Genomic DNA, 20,290 nt, shown 5'->3' with positions numbered 1-20,290 from the left:
ATGATAGCGCTAGTGGCGTGAATTTCAATTTATTGACAAAAAAGCATGAGTGATCATAATCTAGCCAGTGAACTCTTTATTACGGATCGGTACATAGTCATCATACTGGGCCACGTAAAAGTTGGCTGCAATCGGCGCTCCCAGTCGATGTTTCTCCGCGAATTTCCTGGCGCTAAAATTCAGTCGACCCTCACGAATGCTGCAAAAAGACAGTTTATTTTATTTGTGTATTCCAATTTGAAATCCACTTACGTTTTTCCTATATATAGTGAATCGTGAATTTTTCCTCCTTGCTGATACAATAGAAATATATAGCGATGCAACCCAGACCCTTTCGGTGGTCCTGAACCTACATATTCGGCCAGGACTTGGCCTTCTTTGGGAGCATCGGCTGGAATATTAATTCTAGCCCAATGCAAAATTTCACGATATCTCGGTTCACTACGGCTAGGTGCATCCGGGTCGACCATAAGCAGAGTATAGTATTGATTGCTCACATCCTCATTCTCACCCACTAGTCTTTCCCACGTCACTGTTGGTTTATCTTTCACCTGGGTGGGTGTCAGCTCCTTTCCCAAATTCACTGCCAGAGATCCGGGATATATAACTTGTAATATGCCAGCGGGCACCACATCAACAACATCGGGCACTAGGTCATTCATTTTGGTTGGTTCGAAAATTAAAATGTATGACTCCACCTTTTCTTATCGAAAATGGTAATCAAAATCCTCCCTCTGATAAAAATAAAAAGCTTCAGTTCATATGGCTTGTCCAATATTAAAATTTCCAATTCCAATTAATTAATATCTAGGGAAAAAGCTGTCAAGGTTACTTGGCAATGGCAACTGCTATAAATATTAATTTTTTTGTTTTCTTAATATAATATGAATCAGTTTGAACTTTGATTCAAAGAAAAAAACTTTGTCTGTCCCGAGTGCCGATAGCAGATAGCAGACTAACCACAATGAGAAATCAAAAACTTTACTACCTGTTTGAGAGATAACCCAAACGTGGAAAAAATGGAGCTTATGTAGTTCACACATGAACGTTTACATTGGCTCGAAAGCTTATTCTATGGCCACAGAAGCGCCATTTAACTTTGGATTCAATTGTGTGACCTTTCAACTCAATTTAAAGGAAATTTTCATTCATATAAGAGAATTTTCATTCATATCTTGAAACTTCCTAAGAAGTGTTCTTTTAAATACCTGAAATTCAAAATTTTTCAAAATTAAAAACAAGCTTTGCTTTATGTTTAAACTTTAAAGCAATAAGCAATGTATAGGATCAAGTAGTTTTAGAGAAATGTCTTAGATATTAAATATATTCAAGAACTAACGAGTATTTAATACAGGCTTTAGCCTAAATAGAGAATGTTTTTCCGCGTAAAAATAGTACAAATTTTAAACCACTGTATTTACTGCCACACAATACACACACGTACACACACACTCACTCACTGTGTGAGTGCTCAACAAATTAACACTACCGTATATCAATCATTGGGATATAAAGAATATACTATACATTCAATATTTATATGTATGCACTTTATTATCTATTACCAGTCTACAATTCCGGCATTTCTTATGGGCACATAGTCATCATAGGCAGCCAGATAAAAATTACCAGCTACAGGTTGGCCCAAACTGAACTTTGTAATAAACTGACGGGCATCGAAATGAGTTCGGCCAAAACGAGAGCTGTAAAAAAGGGAAAATGTGTTAGAATTTTATAGAAACTAGACTGTTTAATTGACTTACTTGCTGGCTATAAATTGATCCGTGATAATACTAAATGCTTGTTTAAAGATCAAAAATGTATAGCGATGCAAACCCGTATCTTGCGGTGGACCGGAACTCATATAATCAGCCACAATTTGCCCAGCTGTTACATTATTTCCAGGCACATTGACTATGCACCAGTGAAAGACTTGAGCATATGTGGGTTCCGCACGACTTGGGGCATCTGGATCAATCATTAGCAGGGTATACAAACTCCTATTATCTTTTTCAATTGGCCAGCTTACTTCAGGCTTATCCTTAACCTGAGTGGGTGTTAATTCATTGCCCAGATCAACATCGACTCCCGAGGAAAAGTGTATATTGAGTTTTTGCAAAGGAGCAGCATCTACAATCGACGGCACAAGCCCACTATCAAGCCAAACAGAGCTTAGATTTTGATTCGTAGTTGGCAAGCTATTTGCCAAAGCCGAAGCAGTCATGACAATCAATGGTATTAGAGCTGAATGAAACATGTTTGGCTGGACCAAGTGTTGGCCGATAACTATTTCTTATAGACTACTGCATCCGTTATTTATATTTATTTATCATGCTATTTATTAAACAATTCGAATATTATTAACACTTGAATATCAATAGTTATCGCAATGACAGACAGGTTTTGGTCTACTAAATACGTTTAGTTGGATCTTTGTTCTTTGCACAGAAAATTATATATGTATGTATATATATTTATGTATATAATAGGTATATATGTATGGTATATAATAGGATTAATACGACAAAATAATATTTAAAGAGTTGTGAAAACGTGAGTGCGAGATTTGAGAAGCATTTGGGGAGGGCGCATAAAATAGAAACAAAATAGTTTACAATTAGTTAAAAACAAAAACTCGATGTTGCCTAGTGGAGTAAATTGAAGATATCCCGCAAAAGATTTACAATAATTTATACTAATTCAATTCTGTGAGTTATCTTCTTTGTTGCGAAGTTATTTGACCCTGTGGCTATGTGTAAAGGAGAGAGAGAGCGAGCGAGATGAGGTTGCTTCACTTACACTGTGTTACAAGTATTAAAATCATTTCATATTTTCATGATGATAATGTCCAAAAATCTATTCAGAGTTACATTTGATTTTTAACGAACTTTTTACGTTAATTTCTTGATTTTATCTATTAATTTAAGGAATGCCAATATATGTAATTATAGTATTATAACAACAAAACCGCAGAGAGAACCTAACAAAGGTGGTAATAACAATCATTTTCGAAATAAAATATATATATAATAATTATTGTTGTTGAATTGTTGTCTTTTGAAACTTACATCTCAAGATCTCAAAATTTCAAGTATACTTTTGCTGCACAGTGTAAGTGGTGGTTGTGCCACCCCACTGGAATACATCATTGACATTTACATATTCAATTTGATTGAGGAAATACCAATTTGGGCTGGCAATTACACGTATTTCAATAGTTAATTTTTTAGTTTGTTAAATTCAACTCTATTCCACTCCGTTCCGTTTTTGCTTCATTTAACAGCGCGTCTCATAGAGACCACTGCGTCCAATGTAGCGCACCCACTTGACCACATCGTGATCTGAGTAATTTAGTTTTGGCTCAAATACCTTCAAGTAACGCACCTTGAAGCCAGATGGTGCAAATGGCACCTCAAAGTTCATCGAGATCGGTGGCCGTGTCCATTTCTTCTTTGTGTCCGTTTCCAGCAGTTCAATTTCAGCCGACAATTGTGTCTCCTTCATGCCTGCCATGCGTTTGATTTTCCATACAATGGCATTTTCTGAGGCTTTGTACTTGGCCTTGCCTTTGAGACAAATCAATTGCACACCCGAGGTGTTCAATGGCGTAGGGATTTTTACCTCAATCTTCTGGCCCAATAGCGATGGCTTAAAGTTGGATTTGAGCACCACTTTAACCTCCATCTTGGTGCGGCCCACCTCGCGGACCAGTGGTATAACACGGAATGGCAATGAAATATCTTTTGTGGTGCGATATCGCATCAGTTCGAATTCACCGTCCGGCGGTATGAAGCTAATGGAATGCTCCGTTTCGAATTTACTGAGTTTGACGCATTGATGGAATTGGCAATCATCAATAACGACTACTGGCTTGCCGGAACGTGAGGTTTCCGCCTCCGAATTGCCCGAAAGACCGCGGCCTTTGGATTCCATAACGATTTTGTCGTTGATACCGAACTTACACTCGGGCATGCCTGACAAGCACATAAAGATTAGTCTAGGTCAACTTCATTTATATATTGATTTGGATTACCTGACAGATACGACTTCATGACGACTTTGCCAGCCACATGAGCCGACAGCACCTGACCCTGGGGACTCATCAGCAAATTGACATACTCGAGAACATCAAGGAACAGCTCATTCCGTCTGTATTTGATGCCCTCGCGTCGCCAACCAATCTGACCAGTCACCTGAGAGGTTATCTGCATTTGCTCTTCCTTGGTGGCCGACTTAATACCCTGTTGTGTGATGAAGGTCTTAAGGGTGCCTGAATCGGTATTTTGCGGGTACCCAAAGTCCAGAATCTCATCCAGCAGTTCGTAGATAAGCACAAAGTTATTTTTAATGTTTTCCTCGGAGATCTTACCGAAATACGACTGCATCACTTCGATAATCTTCAGCAAGAACTCAAAGACCATGGCAGCATTGACGTTCTGCTTGGTTACAGCGGCCAGCCAAATGTTGGCACGCTACAAAGGATCAAAAGTGGATAAGGGAGGGTGGAGGATGAAAACTATTAGCACTACTCTACCTTGATGTGAAAAAAGCTGGTCCGAGCTATATTCGTTACTGGGGATCGCACTTGCTGACGGGCATGGATGACGTTGACCCGGAAGGCGTCCACAGCATTGCGTCCGATATCGTCACGGTAGACGCGCGAGATAAGGACCTCACCCTTGTGGTTGTAGACAAACAAACCACCAATCATTTTGTGCGATGTCTGCTGCTGTAGGATTACTTTGGAAAAGCTTAAGCCAAGGAAACTCGCACCCACGAAGCAAAAGCGAGAAAAATCTTTATCAGAAAATCAATCAATTTCACTCCCCTTTTCCTCTAATTTGGGCACACTGCTTTCGCTTAGAGATGAGAAGTGTTATCGATAGCACAAAGTCCCACTATTTTTCTGCCGACGATCTGGCAATGCCAACAATCGCTGGAAAAACTGGTCACTAGATGACATTGCGGCTTTGACAAATTTCGTTGTTGTTTCGTTTATTAAAATAAAATCTGTCAATTCGTCATAAAACAAAATGCCAGCTGAAAATCTGGAAGAGCAGGGCCTGGAGAAGAACCCCAACTTGGAGCTCGCACAGACAAAATTCCTGCTCACGCTACCCGAATACAAACAGGATGCAGTTCTCAAGGGAAAACTACTGGATGCTATCAAGGCTGATAACATGGCTCCCTGGTACGAGCACGTCTGCACGGAGTTCAATTGGCCCATTGACAAAGAACTGCTGTCCCGCATGAAGGAGAATAATCGTTTGGAAATCCAGCAGCTCGATGCAGCCATTGAAGATGCGGAAAAAAATCTTGGTGAGATGGAGGTGCGTGAGGCGAACTTAAAGAAATCGGAATATCTGTGCCGAATTGGCGACAAATCGGCAGCCGAAACGGCCTTCCGCAAGACATACGAGAAGACAGTATCATTGGGTCATCGCCTGGACATAGTTTTTCATTTGATCCGCATGGGTCTCTTCTACCTGGACCACGATCTAATCACACGTAATATTGACAAGGCAAAGTATTTGATCGAAGAAGGCGGCGACTGGGATCGTCGCAATCGCCTCAAGGTCTATCAGGGTGTCTATTCGGTGGCTGTGCGTGATTTCAAGGCTGCAGCTACCTTCTTCCTAGACACTGTAAGCACCTTTACCTCATATGAGCTGATGGACTACCCCACATTTGTACGCTACACGGTCTACGTGAGCATGATTGCTTTGCCCCGCAATGAACTACGCGACAAGGTTATCAAGGGCTCGGAAATTCAAGAGGTTTTGCATGGTTTGCCCGATGTAAAGCAGTTCCTCTTCTCCCTCTACAATTGCCAATATGAGAACTTCTATGTCCATCTGGCTGGTGTGGAGAAACAGCTGCGCTGTGACTATCTCATCCATCCGCATTATCGCTACTATGTTCGGGAAATGCGCATTCTGGGCTACACTCAGCTCCTCGAATCCTATCGTTCGCTTACCCTTCAATATATGGCCGAATCCTTTGGCGTAACCGTCGATTATATCGATCAGGAATTGGCCCGTTTCATTGCCGCTGGGCGACTGCATGCCAAGGTGGACCGTGTTGGTGGAATTGTGGAGACAAATCGTCCAGATAACAAGAACTGGCAATACCAAGCAACCATCAAGCAGGGTGATCTTCTGCTCAATCGCATACAGAAATTGAGTCGCGTCATTAATATTTAAATATAAGCCAAGTTAATTTGTAAACAAGAAATTTATTTAAAAAGGATTTCAACTCTTATTATACACACAATATACACACCACTAACAGTAGCAGGTATATATGTAAAAAATAAAGAAAATATAAAGAGAGAAAAACAGAGGAAAAACAATTGGAAAATTCATTGTCATTGTCTTGCTGGAAAAAATTCGCTAAATAAACTGTACGTTGTTTACAACTAAATTCTTTGGAATTGTTATTTTTTGGTGGACCCCACAGGCCAACTTCTTTTCTTTCTACCCTTGCAAGTTAAGGAAACATCCATTAATTTTAAAATTTAAACTAAGGGTGGAGGAGAGGGCTTTATAAAAAATCTTCTCTTTCACTTAACTAGATCTTAAAGCAACCAATTATAGCGGTTTAATTCCCCTTTATCAGCATTGCAAGGGTATATAACATTCGGTGAGCCGAATGTAGCTTGTGGTATGTTTTTTTTTTTTTTTTGTCTTTTAATGTATTTGAGTATTATTGCCTGCAGTTTTTGTTTTGGTTTTGCTTTTCTTTGTTTTGTACTTAATCTGTCATTTGGTTAACTAAAAAAATCTCAAGCTTGGCAAGAAGAGTATCCAGCCAGAGCATAGGTTCCTAAATTCTAATGCTGAACACCGCCCCCCTCATTTTTGCCTTTCCAGGCATCTTCTTTGGTCAGATCATTGGCAGCGGCATTATCCAAGTTCTCAGCCACCCTGCTGCTGTTGGCCATTAGGGTGCGTGCCATATCCTCCAATTGGGCACTAGAGCTGCGCATGCCGCAGTCCAATGGCTCATCCATGTCCTGTTTAAGTGCTGCCTCATGAGCCGCCCGCTGTTGTTGCTGTTGTTGAAGATGATGCTGCTGACTTGCTTCCGCCGTGGCTTTGGCCAGCTCATGCAGATTTTGCATGACCACCTCATCCATGGGCGGATGGCCCTGAGTCAGGGCACTGGGCAACATGGTGGGCAATACCCCAAGCCCGGATAGATTATGTCGTCGCAGATCGGGAAAACGTGATGTACTCAAATTGATTAGGGCATTCATCATCACTTTATTGCGCTGGTAATCCTTTCGCAGATGCTGACGTATCTCCGTATGGCAGTGCTCGTTATTGGTCACAATTATCTCACCCGTATCCGTGGTCGTTACACGAGCCTTGCAATTGAATTTCCGTGATAGATTGCATTGCCAATATTTCTTGTCCTTGCGCACATATTGTATACCGAATGTGTGTCCATCGTGAACCAGCAGCGGTTTGCCCCGCTGACTAAGCATAAACTCCAGTTTGCCTTGGAACCAATGTTCGCCGGGTGCGACTATAATACAATATATATGTAAAACGATTGGCAAACGAATGAGGAATAGAGATCTCTAGATCTCCATCTGTTTCACTAGGACGGTTTTTGTTTCTGTGTGTGTGTGTGTGTTTGTGAATGTGTGTGTGTGTGGTGAGTTTCCTGAATGTGTTAGATGTTTTGTTCGATGTCAGGACGTACACGAATGAGCCCAATTACAAGTTGCATAAATTATGTTGGTATCTATGTAGGTAAATATGTCTGTATGTAAAATGTTTCGGTTCATGCAGAAATCTTTTATTTCCACTTACCTGAGATTGTGGGGTGGTTAGTGGAAGGACGGCCACTTAATTATATAACCAGTTTAAACTAGAACATACATATACCCAAAAGACGCTATGAAATCAGCTCCTTTCCTAATGAGGTAAATACTTTCTGACTCTTTCCATTCGCCACACATAAACTAGTAAATCTAGATCATCTTCACTTCCTTAATTCTCCTACTCCTATCACCCAAATCGTACAGGTTTATAACTTAACAAACTTTCGAAAATTAATGAACAAGCCTTGGTTGCTTCCCCACCCTTTGGAATTTATAATAAATTCTCTTTTATAATTGTAGAAATGAACTTACAAATTCCTAAAAACTCTGCATATCTTTTAAGTCAAGTTTTAACTAAAAATTGGTTCTATATGGCTCTAAGTATAGGTTGCTTTGAATCGGACGACAGTAATCTATATAATGTTAACTAATTAAGTAAATTAAAAATTACCAAAACAATTCTTTAGAATAAAAGTATCTATATCGTTTCATGTTAATTTTGGAGTTGGAAATTAGTAATTTGTTAATAGGATTGTTACACCATTTTGTTCTGATATTAAAAAAGTATTTTTTGTTTTTGTGATACTCGTTTGGTGTTATTTTTGGGTTATAATGATTTTTAAGGACCAATTTCATAGCGTCGGTATTAACCCCAATATTTGATGTATGAAAATCTCCATTAGTTTCAGTATTTCGTTCGGTTTATCAATTATTAACATTAGTTTATCAATTACTCATATACAGAGACATAAGTAAGTATACATAAGTATATACAATGGAAAACACGTAAATCAAATTGAATTTGTTGGCGCATTCAATTTCAACTACTTCAAAAGGTGCTAACTAATCGGCTCCAGCCGCAATAAATTACTCCTGCTTACGCTCTAGATGAATGGAGGGGATAAACGGCTTTACATGTTCTCCATTTTGAAACTATGCCCATGCCTGCTACTGGGCGATATGGTTATGGAGTCAATGACATGCGCCGTCGCCGAAGAACTCTCCGCTGATCCGTCGCCATTCGCATTTATATCTACATGTTGTTGCTGCTGCTGCTGTTGGTCATCCACAGAAGCTGCGGATGACTGCTGCTGGGCTGATGGACTCTTCATTCCCAAAGGCGACTCCTGGGCATGCAGCGAGGTGCTTCTGGTTGACTGTGGACTCGGCTGCTGCATATGGGCCGGGGATAGGAGAACAGACGGATCTGATGACAATTCTAGATGATGTTGAGATGGCGATGGTCCTGCCCCACTTGCGGCATGGTGGTTATGTGGCGAATGCTGCTGCTGGTGGTGCGGATGCTGGTGCTGATGGTGGGGCTGCATCGGTAAATGCATCAGATTGGGATTGTGCATTAGGCTGGTTGGCGGTCCATGTTGCTCCATATGCGATGCCGGATGATGCTGCACTACCAAATTGGGCAGCGACTGCGGCAGGTGATGATGAAGCGGTGCTGAAGGCGGAGGCGGTGGCGGAATTGGTGCAGTTTGATGGGCAAATATGTTGCCTCCCACACCACTTAAGCGACTGCCCGATGTCAAGTCAGGCCCAAGGTGATTGGCATCGGCGGCAATGGTATAACACGGCGCCTGTGACACATTGGGATTGGTGGCTAAGCTAACTGTTATGGGGCTTGCTCCCACTCCTCCACTGCCTGCTGCTGAGGTGGCTGCTGAAGATCCTCCTGCCGCTGCCGCCGCTTGTCCGCCACGCATATGAGGCGTGTGATTGTGAACGCCAGTGGCGGATATTATACGCCCGAGATGGGTTATGCAGCGGGCTCGGCACATGCTTATCCGATACGACTTACATAGCCAGTAGGTCTTCATGCCCTGCTGGGTGGCCACCGTGTTATTCCGATTGAACACACAATTGCCATGCAGAAGTGAGGTTGTCGACAGCATCACCATATTGCTGCCGTCTGCATCCGCATCCGCGTCCGCAACAAACAAATGGAACATTAGTTTGGGGGGCAAATGTCTTTTTGGTGCACTTATTAATTGCACTTAATAACGGATGTTATTTACAAAGAGAGAGAGATTGTGGCTAAAAACTCAAAAAGGATCAAGTGGTGGAGTGGGGTGGGGTGGGTGGTTTGGGCAGTGGCGAATGGTGTGTGTGGTGGCGTTTTGTGGTTTCTCGTGCATACAATCCCAAAGCCGCAGCCCCTCATCGCCAGAGATGGAAACCCCTCGCCCATCCCAAGCATGCATTTCAAGCAAATGTCAAATTAAATGTACATATATCGGCGTTTATAGATACATATATCATGCGATTTAAAAAAAAAAAGGTGTTCTGATGCAAATGCAATTATATCGAAAAAAAAAGTATTCTGAATTAATTTTATACCAATTAGAGGTCTTCGATTTGCATATGCCGAAAGGGAAACTTAAATACAAGGAACTTTGCTTATCTAATCGAAGGTTTATGCAAAGTCAAAACCAAAATTAAAATGTTACGTTTGACAATTGTCTGTTTCCTAATATTTTACTATAGGTTCAGTAATAAGTTTGCGCTTGTTTTTCAAATATTCTATTTTATACAATGACAGATCTAATCACAGGAGACAAATTTTTTTCATTTGCTCCTCTCCCAAGAAAGGACGAGTCGACAGTTTCTAAAACACTCTACAAATAGTTATTTTTCAAACAATTCGGGACATTTTAACACAGGATTTCCAAATTTCCTTTAGTCGGTTTCCATCTCTGGCCCAAAAAAAGTGACGACTTAATGTGATTAGTATCTAAGACATACTTTAAATTTTTGATTTCTTGGTCTTCTATGTGAATGTGTGTGTGTGTGAGTTATTGAAATGAATATGCAAATGAGATAAACAAAAAATAAAAGTTTGACAGAAATGAAAGCCCAAGCTACATGCAACAATGAAACATTTATAGTAAAAATTATATTTCTGATGAATTGAAAATGACAACAATTGACACCTACTTGGCGGAATATCCATGTGATTGGCAAAATTCTTGGTGTAATCATTGGGCATATATAGGTCATTTGGATATTCGGTGTTGAGTCCGCCCGAGCCATTGCCATTGCCACTGCTAATGCTTCCACTGGCATTGCTCGAGCTGCTTCCAGGACCTCCGTTGTTATTGCTGCTGTTATTGTTATTGGCCTTGTAGAAATTGTAGTCCAGATTGAAATTTGGTCCAAATGGATTACGTAGAGACGGAGTAATCACTGCAGTGCTGCCGGATGATGCGGCGGGGCCCGAACTTCCGCCACCCGCCGCTGATGGCGGGCCGTGGTGCATTTCCGTTTCACGTTTCAGACCCAAATCGTAGCGTGGCTCAACCATTGATATATGTGGAATGGGTGGCAGGAAGAACTCTTCAGCATTCAGAGGATTATTGTCCATGCTGGCTGTATCCGCATTATCGCTGCCCTCATTGCCGTGATCGTTGGTTAGGGAACGACGCAGTTGCTTACGTGAGCAAATTGATAGCGAATCGCTATTAAAATCAGATGGTAGAGATCTCTTGCTCAGGCTATATAAATGATTGGAATCATTGTTGGCAATTCGGGTGCTGCTACTACCACCAGGTGAAGTTGCACGTGAATTACTTGGCGTACTTGGTGCCAGCTTCGATTCACTTGGATCGGTGGCATCCGTTTTACTAATGCTGCCGTTGTTGTTGTTGTTATTTACGGCATCATCCGGTTGAGTACCTTGACTAGTAGATTTCTCTGATGAACTAGAACCTGGCGGGGATGTAGAATTCGTGGCTAATCCTTTGATTTGCAGCAATTGGCCAATTTTCATAAATGACTGCAATTCCGTGTGCTTAACATTGACTACGCCTTGATACATAAACTCCAGCAATTCGCACATAATATTAAAGCTGACATCTTTGAGTATAACTAAAAATATGAGAAGCAAATAGAAGAACAACAAAATCAAGCTATTAGCAAGTTGTTTATAGTTTAAGTCTGAAACTCTTCCCCATCCTCCGTCCCCCTCCGACCATTCTTAGTACTTTGTAATTGCCCCAACACCGTGTATTACACACAGAAATGTTTGTCTATTTGCCTGAGAGACGACGTCGACGACGACGACGACTACGACAAAAACATCAATACGAAAGGAGGTCACATTCATAGTGGAGATGTTATCATCGAAACGTTCAAATACTAAATCAATACATAAAAACAGCTACGATAAGAAATCTGAAAACTTAAATATAAACTCAACAACAGCCAGCAGCAGCAGCAGCAATAATTATAAAATAAGTAGCATGACATATCATCGGCGTGTTCAGGGCTCTGGCTTCTGGTGGCTGTCCGGCAATTGATTCCCTCTCCATAACCGGACAGTGCCCTAAAATCACATTTTAATATTTTTGTTGAACCTCAATCCACAAATTGACCAAACGAAACAAATAAAAAATAACCTTACCAAACACTGCGAGAAAAGTCTAACAATCTGAATCTACTTAAAATCAATAGAAAAATGTTTATTATATGTTTAGAACTTCTCAATAATATCATATTTCTGAAGTTAAATCAAGTTGAACATTAGAAAAGAAAACAATTTTTCAAAAGTCTAATGAATTAATCTACAAAGCATTTTCGTGACAGATTTTCATTTCGATTAGATTGATTATAAATTCACTAAATATATGCTAAAATTAATAAATCCAACTAAATCTAATCAATGACTATAAAATGAATTAATTAATACTTGTTGAAATCCATAATCTAAAATCTAATCAAAGCATATTTTATTAAACTTTTATCTAGGAACTTGAAACTAAAGATCATTTAACCAACAATAAGCCAAAAATATATTGTGTTGAAAAACTTGTCACTTAAAACCTATATCTCTTTAAAAATACAAAACCAAAATCAAATCTCTTCTCCTTAAACTAATTTATTTAAATTTCGACTGATTTTTTTCCACAGTGCTAGGCAGCATCAACATCTAGTTAAAAACAATATTATCACTTGTTCTCAATAACAATTTTATATATATGTCTACTATATATTTTTATGCATGTGTATGTTTGTGTGTGTGTGTGTGTGTGTGTGTGTGTGTGTGTGATTAAGTCGACGATCAGACTGTCGAACTGTTGCTTAATCTGACCGTACAAACGTTGCCATCTCCGTGAATGCCTATCTATCTATTCTGATGTCGACTTTGCCGTATCATTCCGTATATATTTGTATTTGAAAAGATCAAATCCGGGCAGTTATGTATGTACATATGTACATATATGCTAGCGTACATGCGTTTATATATACGTAAGACTTTGTTTTAACCCCGATCTTCATTAGCCTTTTGCATGATAATACCCTTCTGGCTTTCTCTCTTCCTCTCTCTCTATCTATCTCTCTTTACGAGTACATGTCATTGATATGACCAGAGGAACATATTCAATTGTACATACATTTCATAAATGTATTTATTTTATAGTTTATATATTTTTTTTCGATGCCCCCGCTCCGTCGGTTATCAGCGATAAATGTTAACTCATAGGTCTCAAATTAAATATAATATTTGTACAGCATGAGTTTGCAATCAAAATACAGAAACAGATACTTCTCTTCGTCGTTCTGTGTATCGATTGCTCTTTATTCCTATCATCCAGACAAAGGGATCTTTCTATAAACATCACCCACCGTCCTCCTCCTCCTCCTCTTCCTCCACCCCATCCAATCGATGAGCAGGGGAGAGCAATAAGCATCTTGTGGCCTGTTTACATAGATAAACTTTTGTCTAAAGTTCATGGAAAATGTGATAAATCCGTGACTGCTGATAAGACTGTCACCGAAAAAAGTACAATTCGAGCATCATTTTTAAATGTGTGCCTTTGTCAATGGATGCCTCATCGATAGCTTGGCATTTGCTTAAATATGTGCCAGAGGAATTTTTATGGGGTTTATTTGTTGTTTTTGACGAGCTCATCTGACCCAGAATGATCTTTACTGATATCAGAGTTCAGTAGAAATAGATCAGCAACACCATTAAAAAGTTATAGCTAAAGCTATCTTCAGTGGACAGTGTAAGAATGACAACGACGATGATTATCGGTGGAGGGGGGCTGCTCTTTGTAGTCATATCTTTTGATTTACTGCATAAACTATTCCTTCCTCCTACTTCTAGTTTGCTACACCCATTTAAACAAAGAACACGCCCCATTCGTAGACATTTCCACCAATCGCATTGCAGTCGATCGATTTCGAAAACAATTTTAGCTTATGATTATGATAAATGTTTATCGAATCAGAACGCCAATAGGTTTCTTTTTTGTCCTACTCTCTTCCGTCGCCTAACATTCAAGTCGAGTGGTTTGCCGCGTTTTGACAATGTCGTCGCAGTCGTCGTTTGGAACATTCATAAATATTTGTTATCTGTAAAACGCCATAATAGCCGAGTAGTCAAAGAGTCATAGTGGTAGTAGTACAACCTGATAAAAAAGTACCTACAACAACTGCAAGAACAACTCATCCAAATGGCCACAACCCACAACAGCTCTAAACAATGCCAAACCATACATTATGTAGTTCCTTTTGGAATTATTTCCATTCCTTACACCAAGCCGATCGATATACAGAGAATTTTAAATGTCACCCACAATCATTTTGGTACATTTTTCGCGTATTAGCCAAAGGGATTAGCCGTAGCCGATAACTAAATCTATTTGTTGCTACTAGCATTTCGTATCATAAATTACTATTTGTCAACACAAAAGGCAATAAAAAAAGCAACAACAACAAGAAATGTATAACATTTCAAGTATAATTCATATGCTCAAAGTCTGATATTATATGATACGATTATAAACTTGGCTTCTGGGCACGACGTAACCCATATCATCTAATACAGAGTCAGTCAATCAGGAGTCATCGGCGGAATGGTATTAGAAATGGTTTGGACAACTCGATCTTGTTTGTTTTTAAATGTATTTCAATTATTTATTTAAAGACCTTGCAGAGACCTTTGGATCTTAATTTAACGCATGTCAAGTATCAATACTTTTAAGCAAAAAAAGTTTGTAAGAAAATGGAATTTATATGTACATATGTTAGTTCATAACTGTGTGTTCCTTTTGACCAACAACAAGATGCAAGATTAGTTTTATTTAAATATATATTGCAAACTTGTCACATTTTTAATATTAAGAAAACTATAAACTCTTTTTGAAAAATGGTACAATTTGATAAAATTGTTAGATATTTTTTGCGACGGGAAATATAAAATACAAAATATCTATACAATTTCTTGAAATTGCTTCTATTTAAGATCAACTTTTAAATCTTTAAAGAAATTTCAATAGGATCCACTTAAAAAACCTAATTTATAATTAGTTTTTTTTTGTCTTTTGTGAATGTTGATTAGATGAGAACACTTCTTGTACATATTTTGTAATGTTAACGAAACATAATATCATTTTCAATGCCACATAATTTTTTCAGAATCTGATTATTCAATCACTGCACTTGCTGCTAATTTTGAATAAGATTGTCATCTAATTAATATTTTCCCTTCTATGATCAAGATACTATCTCCGAATCCATAATGACATAAGAAAGCAATTAACATGTTATAACTATAAGGAATCAAAAACAGTTTCAATTGTCTCAAGTTTGAATTTTATCAATCTTGAAAGAGACTATAAAATTAACAATAATACTTGTCTATGTGTTAAAAATTGAAACCAATTCAGCTATTGATGATTGTATTTCCTTAAATTTTAGAAGAGTTCAAGACTCAAATTTGATCGACAAACACAGCGTTTGGATTTACTCATGTCGATTTCTAAATATTTATGCAATTTTTCTATTGCACATTGGCGAAACCTTAAATAATTATATAATTTCGATAGAAACAATGGCCCAATATACCGATTTGCAAGTCCAGAAAAGGTCAAAGCTATTTAATTCTTTATATAGGGCCCTAATGAAGTCAACTACATACTAAGTGCTGCGTGTTCAATAGTATCCGCCCCACTCCGCCCCGATGTAAGATTTATATAGCGTCTCTTTGGGGCACTTTGAAAAGCTGCCATAATATATATATGTATGTACATAAATGTATATACATATGTATTATATATAGCATTGGGATTTGATATTTACGACTAGTCGAAGCCAAACGATATTATATTATCTACGTAAAACAAAATCGTTTATGGCGACTGGCTTCTTATATCAAGCAATTTCGATCGCACGGGAGAGCACTTGAGGAACAGATGGCCTGGCCAGAGACGGAGGAGCGGGGAGAATATAACTAACATTAGGCTGGCTAGTTAGTTGCTTGGCCAATTCTCTATGGGGCTGTGTCTGAGTGTGTTATCTAGCTGGAAAAACAATAATAAGTTCAAAATCTTATTTTACGATTAAAAAAATAAAATGATACACCCCAAAAGTAAAGTGGCTAGGCACTAAACGCAAGGCTGATAAAAAAAAAAAAAATATTAATGTCGATGTCCAATTGGCTATTGTTTATGCCAATAATAAAAACTTAAATGAAATTCAGATAGATAATATTTAGAGGATTAGCATGTGCTTGTCTGCTCGATCAATGTGGTGGCCTAGAGTGAGGTTGGTGGATGGGTGGGTGGGTGTTGTTCGAACTTATATTCCTAATCAACAACAGAAAATATATAAAAAGTCTTCAAGTGGTTTGAGTGGAGAATGGGGACTCGGCTTGCTCAGTTGGGTAATAAATGATTGTTAAACGCGATAAAAAGATAAAATATTTTTTTTTTTCGACCATTGTGTGTGTGTGTGTTGTGTGTTAGAAGTGTAACAACGGCAGCAATAACAACAATAACTAACACCATTTGGCTTGTTGTTTAGCACCTTGATGATTGTTGGTTTATTTTCAAATAACTTCCCCCCAAGCCATTATTTATAGGGTATATTAATATTCTTTATCTTTGGAAATAACGCTTGTTGTACTACAGCAGCAGCAGCAGCAGCAGCAACAACAACAATTGTTGGTAGGTAGCACCTTTTCTGGCTGCTACTTGAAAGATAAAACATTTTTTTTTTTTTTTTTTTTATTATGCCCCTATGATCTGATAAAGCCACCGTGCAGCAGCAACCTATTCCGTGTCGAACATGGACGGACCCGGTTAGCTAGCTAGCTAGCGATATCATATCCATGCCCAATTCCAGAGTCCATGGAATCGATATGTAGGTTGAGTTTGTGAGGCATTTGAAGTACATTTGATGAGGTCAGCAACTGAAGTGGTTGAGGAGCTGCACGGCTTGGACCTTATCAACCGATATACATACGTATGTAGTGCATATGCGTGGCTTGTGTAAATACTTGATGATGGGTTCTGGTCTCTGCCAAGAGAAGGAGACAACGTGGCGACCTACCAAAGACCACCACCATGAACACTCACAGGAGGATTATCAGGCCTAGTTTGTTGCATTTGCTTCTGCCTTCTGCATGCTGCTGCTGCCGATATTATTTGTCTTTAGATTTATGACAAGCGAAATTGTTTTATTAGACCGTGTGGTGGGACACAAGACTAGAGTAGAGTAGAGCAGAGAGAGGTAGTCACCCTGTACACGTGCTACTTTTTGTTTTGTTCTGAACTGGAGGCGGAGGAGTTGATGATGATAACTGTTGAATGTGTCATGGAATTTAATACAGAAAAAATAGTTGATTTATATCAGAGTCAGGTTTTGACAACGTTGACGAAGCAACAGACTGACTGACTGACGTGGGGGGTTTAGATAAACGCAGACAGCAGACCAAATGGAGCTTTATCGATGATAAAATAAGAAAAACCATAAATATTGTATGTGAATGTGTGTTTGTGTGTGTGTATGCGTTGGGGCAAGGGAAACAAAACTTACTTATTGGATGCTGGCAGGGATTCGTCGTAAAGATCTCCTGAAAGTATGGACTGCATATGGCCAGGACAATTTTGTGGGCTTGCAGCAGTTTGCCATCACAGGCTAGGGTCACATCCACCAGATCTCCACGATCGTAGAGATTTTGAAAGCCGCTGGCAATATTGTCCTGGAAATTCTTCCAACAAAGCTTGAACTCATCATCCATGACGATGTCGTCGGCGGGCGTCAGTTTTTGTCCAGCCTGGAGCCCTTTTGCTGGTGGAGAATTGTCGACAAAATGTTTCTTTCGTTCCTATTGAGAGGCACTTTTCGTTTAAGTTAAGCTTCTGCTTCTTCTTCTTCTTTAGCGCTTTTTGGTGTGTTGTATAGTTGTTTTTTTTTTTTGGTTAATGATTCTTGTTTATTCGCTTTTGGGCCGTGATTTCTTGGCTCGTTCACTTTGCGGCTGACATTCACAACTTGGCCAAGTAGAATGTAGAAATAAACACAAAAAATATGCAAACTTTTTATTCTCTCGCAGCACACACACACTCGCTCTCTCTCGCTCGCTCGCTCGCACTGGCTCTCGCTCCCACTATGTGTCTTGATTTTAAAATTTCGGGATTAACTTCTAGCTAATCGATGTTTACGCGCGCTCACTTTACTCACGATCTCATACCGTCAGCGTTCAGAAGCACATTGATTGTGATTTTGGCTTTAATTAACACTTTTCTGATTTAAAAACATTTTTATCAGAAAGCGTGAAATGGCAGAGCGAGACGCTGTTTACGTTCCGGCATTTGTTGAGTAGTGTGTGTGTGTGTGTGTTTGTTTGTGTGCATGTAGGAAAGAGCAAGAGTGATAAGTGCAGAGCGCGAGAGAGAGAGAGAAAAAAGTTGGGGAGAGATCATGCGCAGAAGAACGAGATGGAAACGGCAACAGCTGATTCACTCACTGGCGCCATCTATTGCAATTATTCCTTTGGCGGTATCAGCTACAAATTTAAAAATCACAAAATAAATTTGGTTTCAAAATTTTTATTTTTGCCAGGAAGTTGACTTTTTTCCCGTTCAGCCAAAATTGTTTGGCCTGTCTTAGTTAATATTTGAAAATTTCACAATTTTAGAAAGATCATTCGATTTTCGATATTTTCGGGCCGCCACACTCGATAGTTTCCTATGTTGGTGTTTGGAACAAACGTATTATTAGCCCAGATAAGGTCTTATCTAAATTGGTAAATTAACTGGCAAAAGTCTAGGCAAGCCCGACATATCAAGTGCGCTGAAAACGTAGAGCTTCAGTGCTTTTCCATCTAGTCGCCTATAACCCAATTGGCGCAATTTTGTCTGATAGTTGTACCCACTCGTGGCCGTAAATAACCCACTTTACATTTTAAACAACAACAACAGCAACGAAAAATTCTTATCAATAAGCCATGAATCGTTGCCAGGTATACACATATACTGCAATTGGTCACCGGTTTGATTTTTCTGATTTAGTACTCAAAGAACTTTTCGCTGATTTGGCCAACGTTTGACTGTTTTTTGCCATTCTAATGGGTTGTTGTTTTAGTAAGTGTGATTTACACATATCTATACTAATTAGTACTTAAATTAATGACGTATGTACATATATTTACTAGGTACAAGTAAATCGGTTGATTTGCCCCCCGTGCCGCCGGCAAACAGACAGCCCCGCCAACAACCAACACCAGCAAGTGGAAGCCGCGGTGGTGTGGCCAACGAAGCACTGGAAAAGGATTAACGTTTAACTTAACAATCCAATTCGCTGCGATTATGTACAATAGAAATGATACTGCCAAATGGCATAAAAATGCTTTGGCCGTGAGTCATCTTCCTTGACTTTGGCTCTTTTCAGTTTTATGACATACAGTGGTGGTCAGCGTGTAAGCCCCTTTTTTTTTTTTTTGATTTTAAATTTGATTTTCTCGGCTCCTAAGAAACTTAATGAAGAAATTTTTTCAGTTATTTGTTGGTTATTGTATTTAGAATCTGACACGTAATTATTGTCATTCCAGCTTTCGACGTTTTTTTTACAGGTGCGTTTGAAAAAAAGCTCCCCCAAAATGTTTGACAATAGTTTAGCCCGGTCATTTCAAAATCTTTAATATTATAGTTAGACATGTGTATTCTTTGAAAAAGTTGTAGATCTAGATAATCTAAGATAAACTGCATACCAAAAATTTTCATTTTAGCCCCAGTATTTATTTTGGGGCCTATCGAAATTTCGGGATTTTGTATGTAATTCTTGAGGTCTCTTTGTTTGGCGACGTTTTACGATACCAATTTAAACTTAAGTATTATTTTCTTATTCTAAGTATGAAAGTGAATTGAATTTCCCGTCAAATGATACATGTTTCATAAAAATCCGACAAAAATTAGATTGATTTCACCGCCCATACTTAAAAAAAACCAGGTAAGCAAAATTTCCCATACATGCGTGCAAAGAAAGAGACGGAGGATGTGTGGGAAATTTTGCTAGTTCTAGTCTTTTTTTTAAGTATGGGCGATGAAATCAATCTAATTTTTGTCGGATTTTTATGAAACATGTATCATTTGACGGGAAATTCAATTCACTTTCATACTTAGAATAAGAAAATAATACTTAAGTTTAAATTGGTATCGT

At 38.9% G+C, this 20,290-nt stretch overlaps 5 protein-coding genes across 6 annotated transcripts; 1 reads left to right on the top strand and 4 right to left on the bottom strand.

Moving 5' to 3' along the window:
* Positions 1-16: 16 nt before the first annotated feature.
* Positions 17-982, bottom strand: LOC137585117 (protein D3-like). Its single transcript, XM_068300770.1, has 2 exons — positions 253-982; positions 17-199 (listed from the first exon to the last, which is right to left on the bottom strand). Exons 1-2 carry the CDS (start codon positions 660-662, stop codon positions 61-63), a joined length of 549 nt encoding a protein of 182 aa, XP_068156871.1. The 5' UTR covers positions 663-982; the 3' UTR covers positions 17-60.
* Positions 983-1,561: 579 nt separating this feature from the next.
* On the bottom strand, positions 1,562-2,224 carry LOC137583926 (protein D3-like). The gene is made up of 2 exons (XM_068299121.1): positions 1,764-2,224; positions 1,562-1,703 (listed from the first exon to the last, which is right to left on the bottom strand). The coding sequence occupies exons 1-2, from the start codon at positions 2,222-2,224 to the stop codon at positions 1,562-1,564; spliced, it is 603 nt and encodes a 200-aa protein (XP_068155222.1).
* Positions 2,106-4,854, bottom strand: AP-2mu (adaptor protein complex 2, mu subunit). Its single transcript, XM_068300767.1, has 3 exons — positions 4,535-4,854; positions 4,034-4,472; positions 2,106-3,974 (listed from the first exon to the last, which is right to left on the bottom strand). The coding sequence occupies exons 1-3, from the start codon at positions 4,709-4,711 to the stop codon at positions 3,277-3,279; spliced, it is 1,314 nt and encodes a 437-aa protein (XP_068156868.1). The 5' UTR covers positions 4,712-4,854; the 3' UTR covers positions 2,106-3,276.
* An 85-nt stretch (positions 4,855-4,939) lies between these two features.
* Positions 4,940-6,423, top strand: Rpn7 (regulatory particle non-ATPase 7). Its single transcript, XM_068300768.1, has one exon. The coding sequence runs from the start codon at positions 5,034-5,036 to the stop codon at positions 6,201-6,203; it is 1,170 nt and encodes a 389-aa protein (XP_068156869.1). The 5' UTR covers positions 4,940-5,033; the 3' UTR covers positions 6,204-6,423.
* LOC137585112 (broad-complex core protein isoforms 1/2/3/4/5) lies at positions 6,220-18,461 on the bottom strand. 2 transcript variants are annotated; one of them, XM_068300766.1, is made up of 3 exons: positions 17,666-18,457; positions 10,781-11,710; positions 6,220-7,530 (listed from the first exon to the last, which is right to left on the bottom strand). In XM_068300766.1, exons 1-3 carry the CDS (start codon positions 17,868-17,870, stop codon positions 6,833-6,835), a joined length of 1,833 nt encoding a protein of 610 aa, XP_068156867.1. In that variant the 5' UTR covers positions 17,871-18,457; the 3' UTR covers positions 6,220-6,832. The 2 variants fall into 2 exon arrangements, with proteins under 2 accessions (XP_068156867.1, XP_068156866.1); XM_068300765.1 differs by lacking the exon at positions 6,220-7,530 and adding an exon at positions 8,511-9,755 and having other exon boundaries at positions 17,666-18,461.
* Positions 18,462-20,290: the final 1,829 nt, after the last annotated feature.

The sequence above is a fragment of the Drosophila tropicalis genome, unplaced genomic scaffold (genome assembly GCF_018151085.1).
Source record: "Drosophila tropicalis isolate 14030-0801.00 unplaced genomic scaffold, ASM1815108v1 contig_878, whole genome shotgun sequence".
NCBI classification, from domain to species: domain Eukaryota; kingdom Metazoa; phylum Arthropoda; class Insecta; order Diptera; family Drosophilidae; genus Drosophila; species Drosophila tropicalis.
Note: the sequence above shows the minus strand (reverse complement) of the source record. Positions and strands in the feature narration are given on the sequence as shown.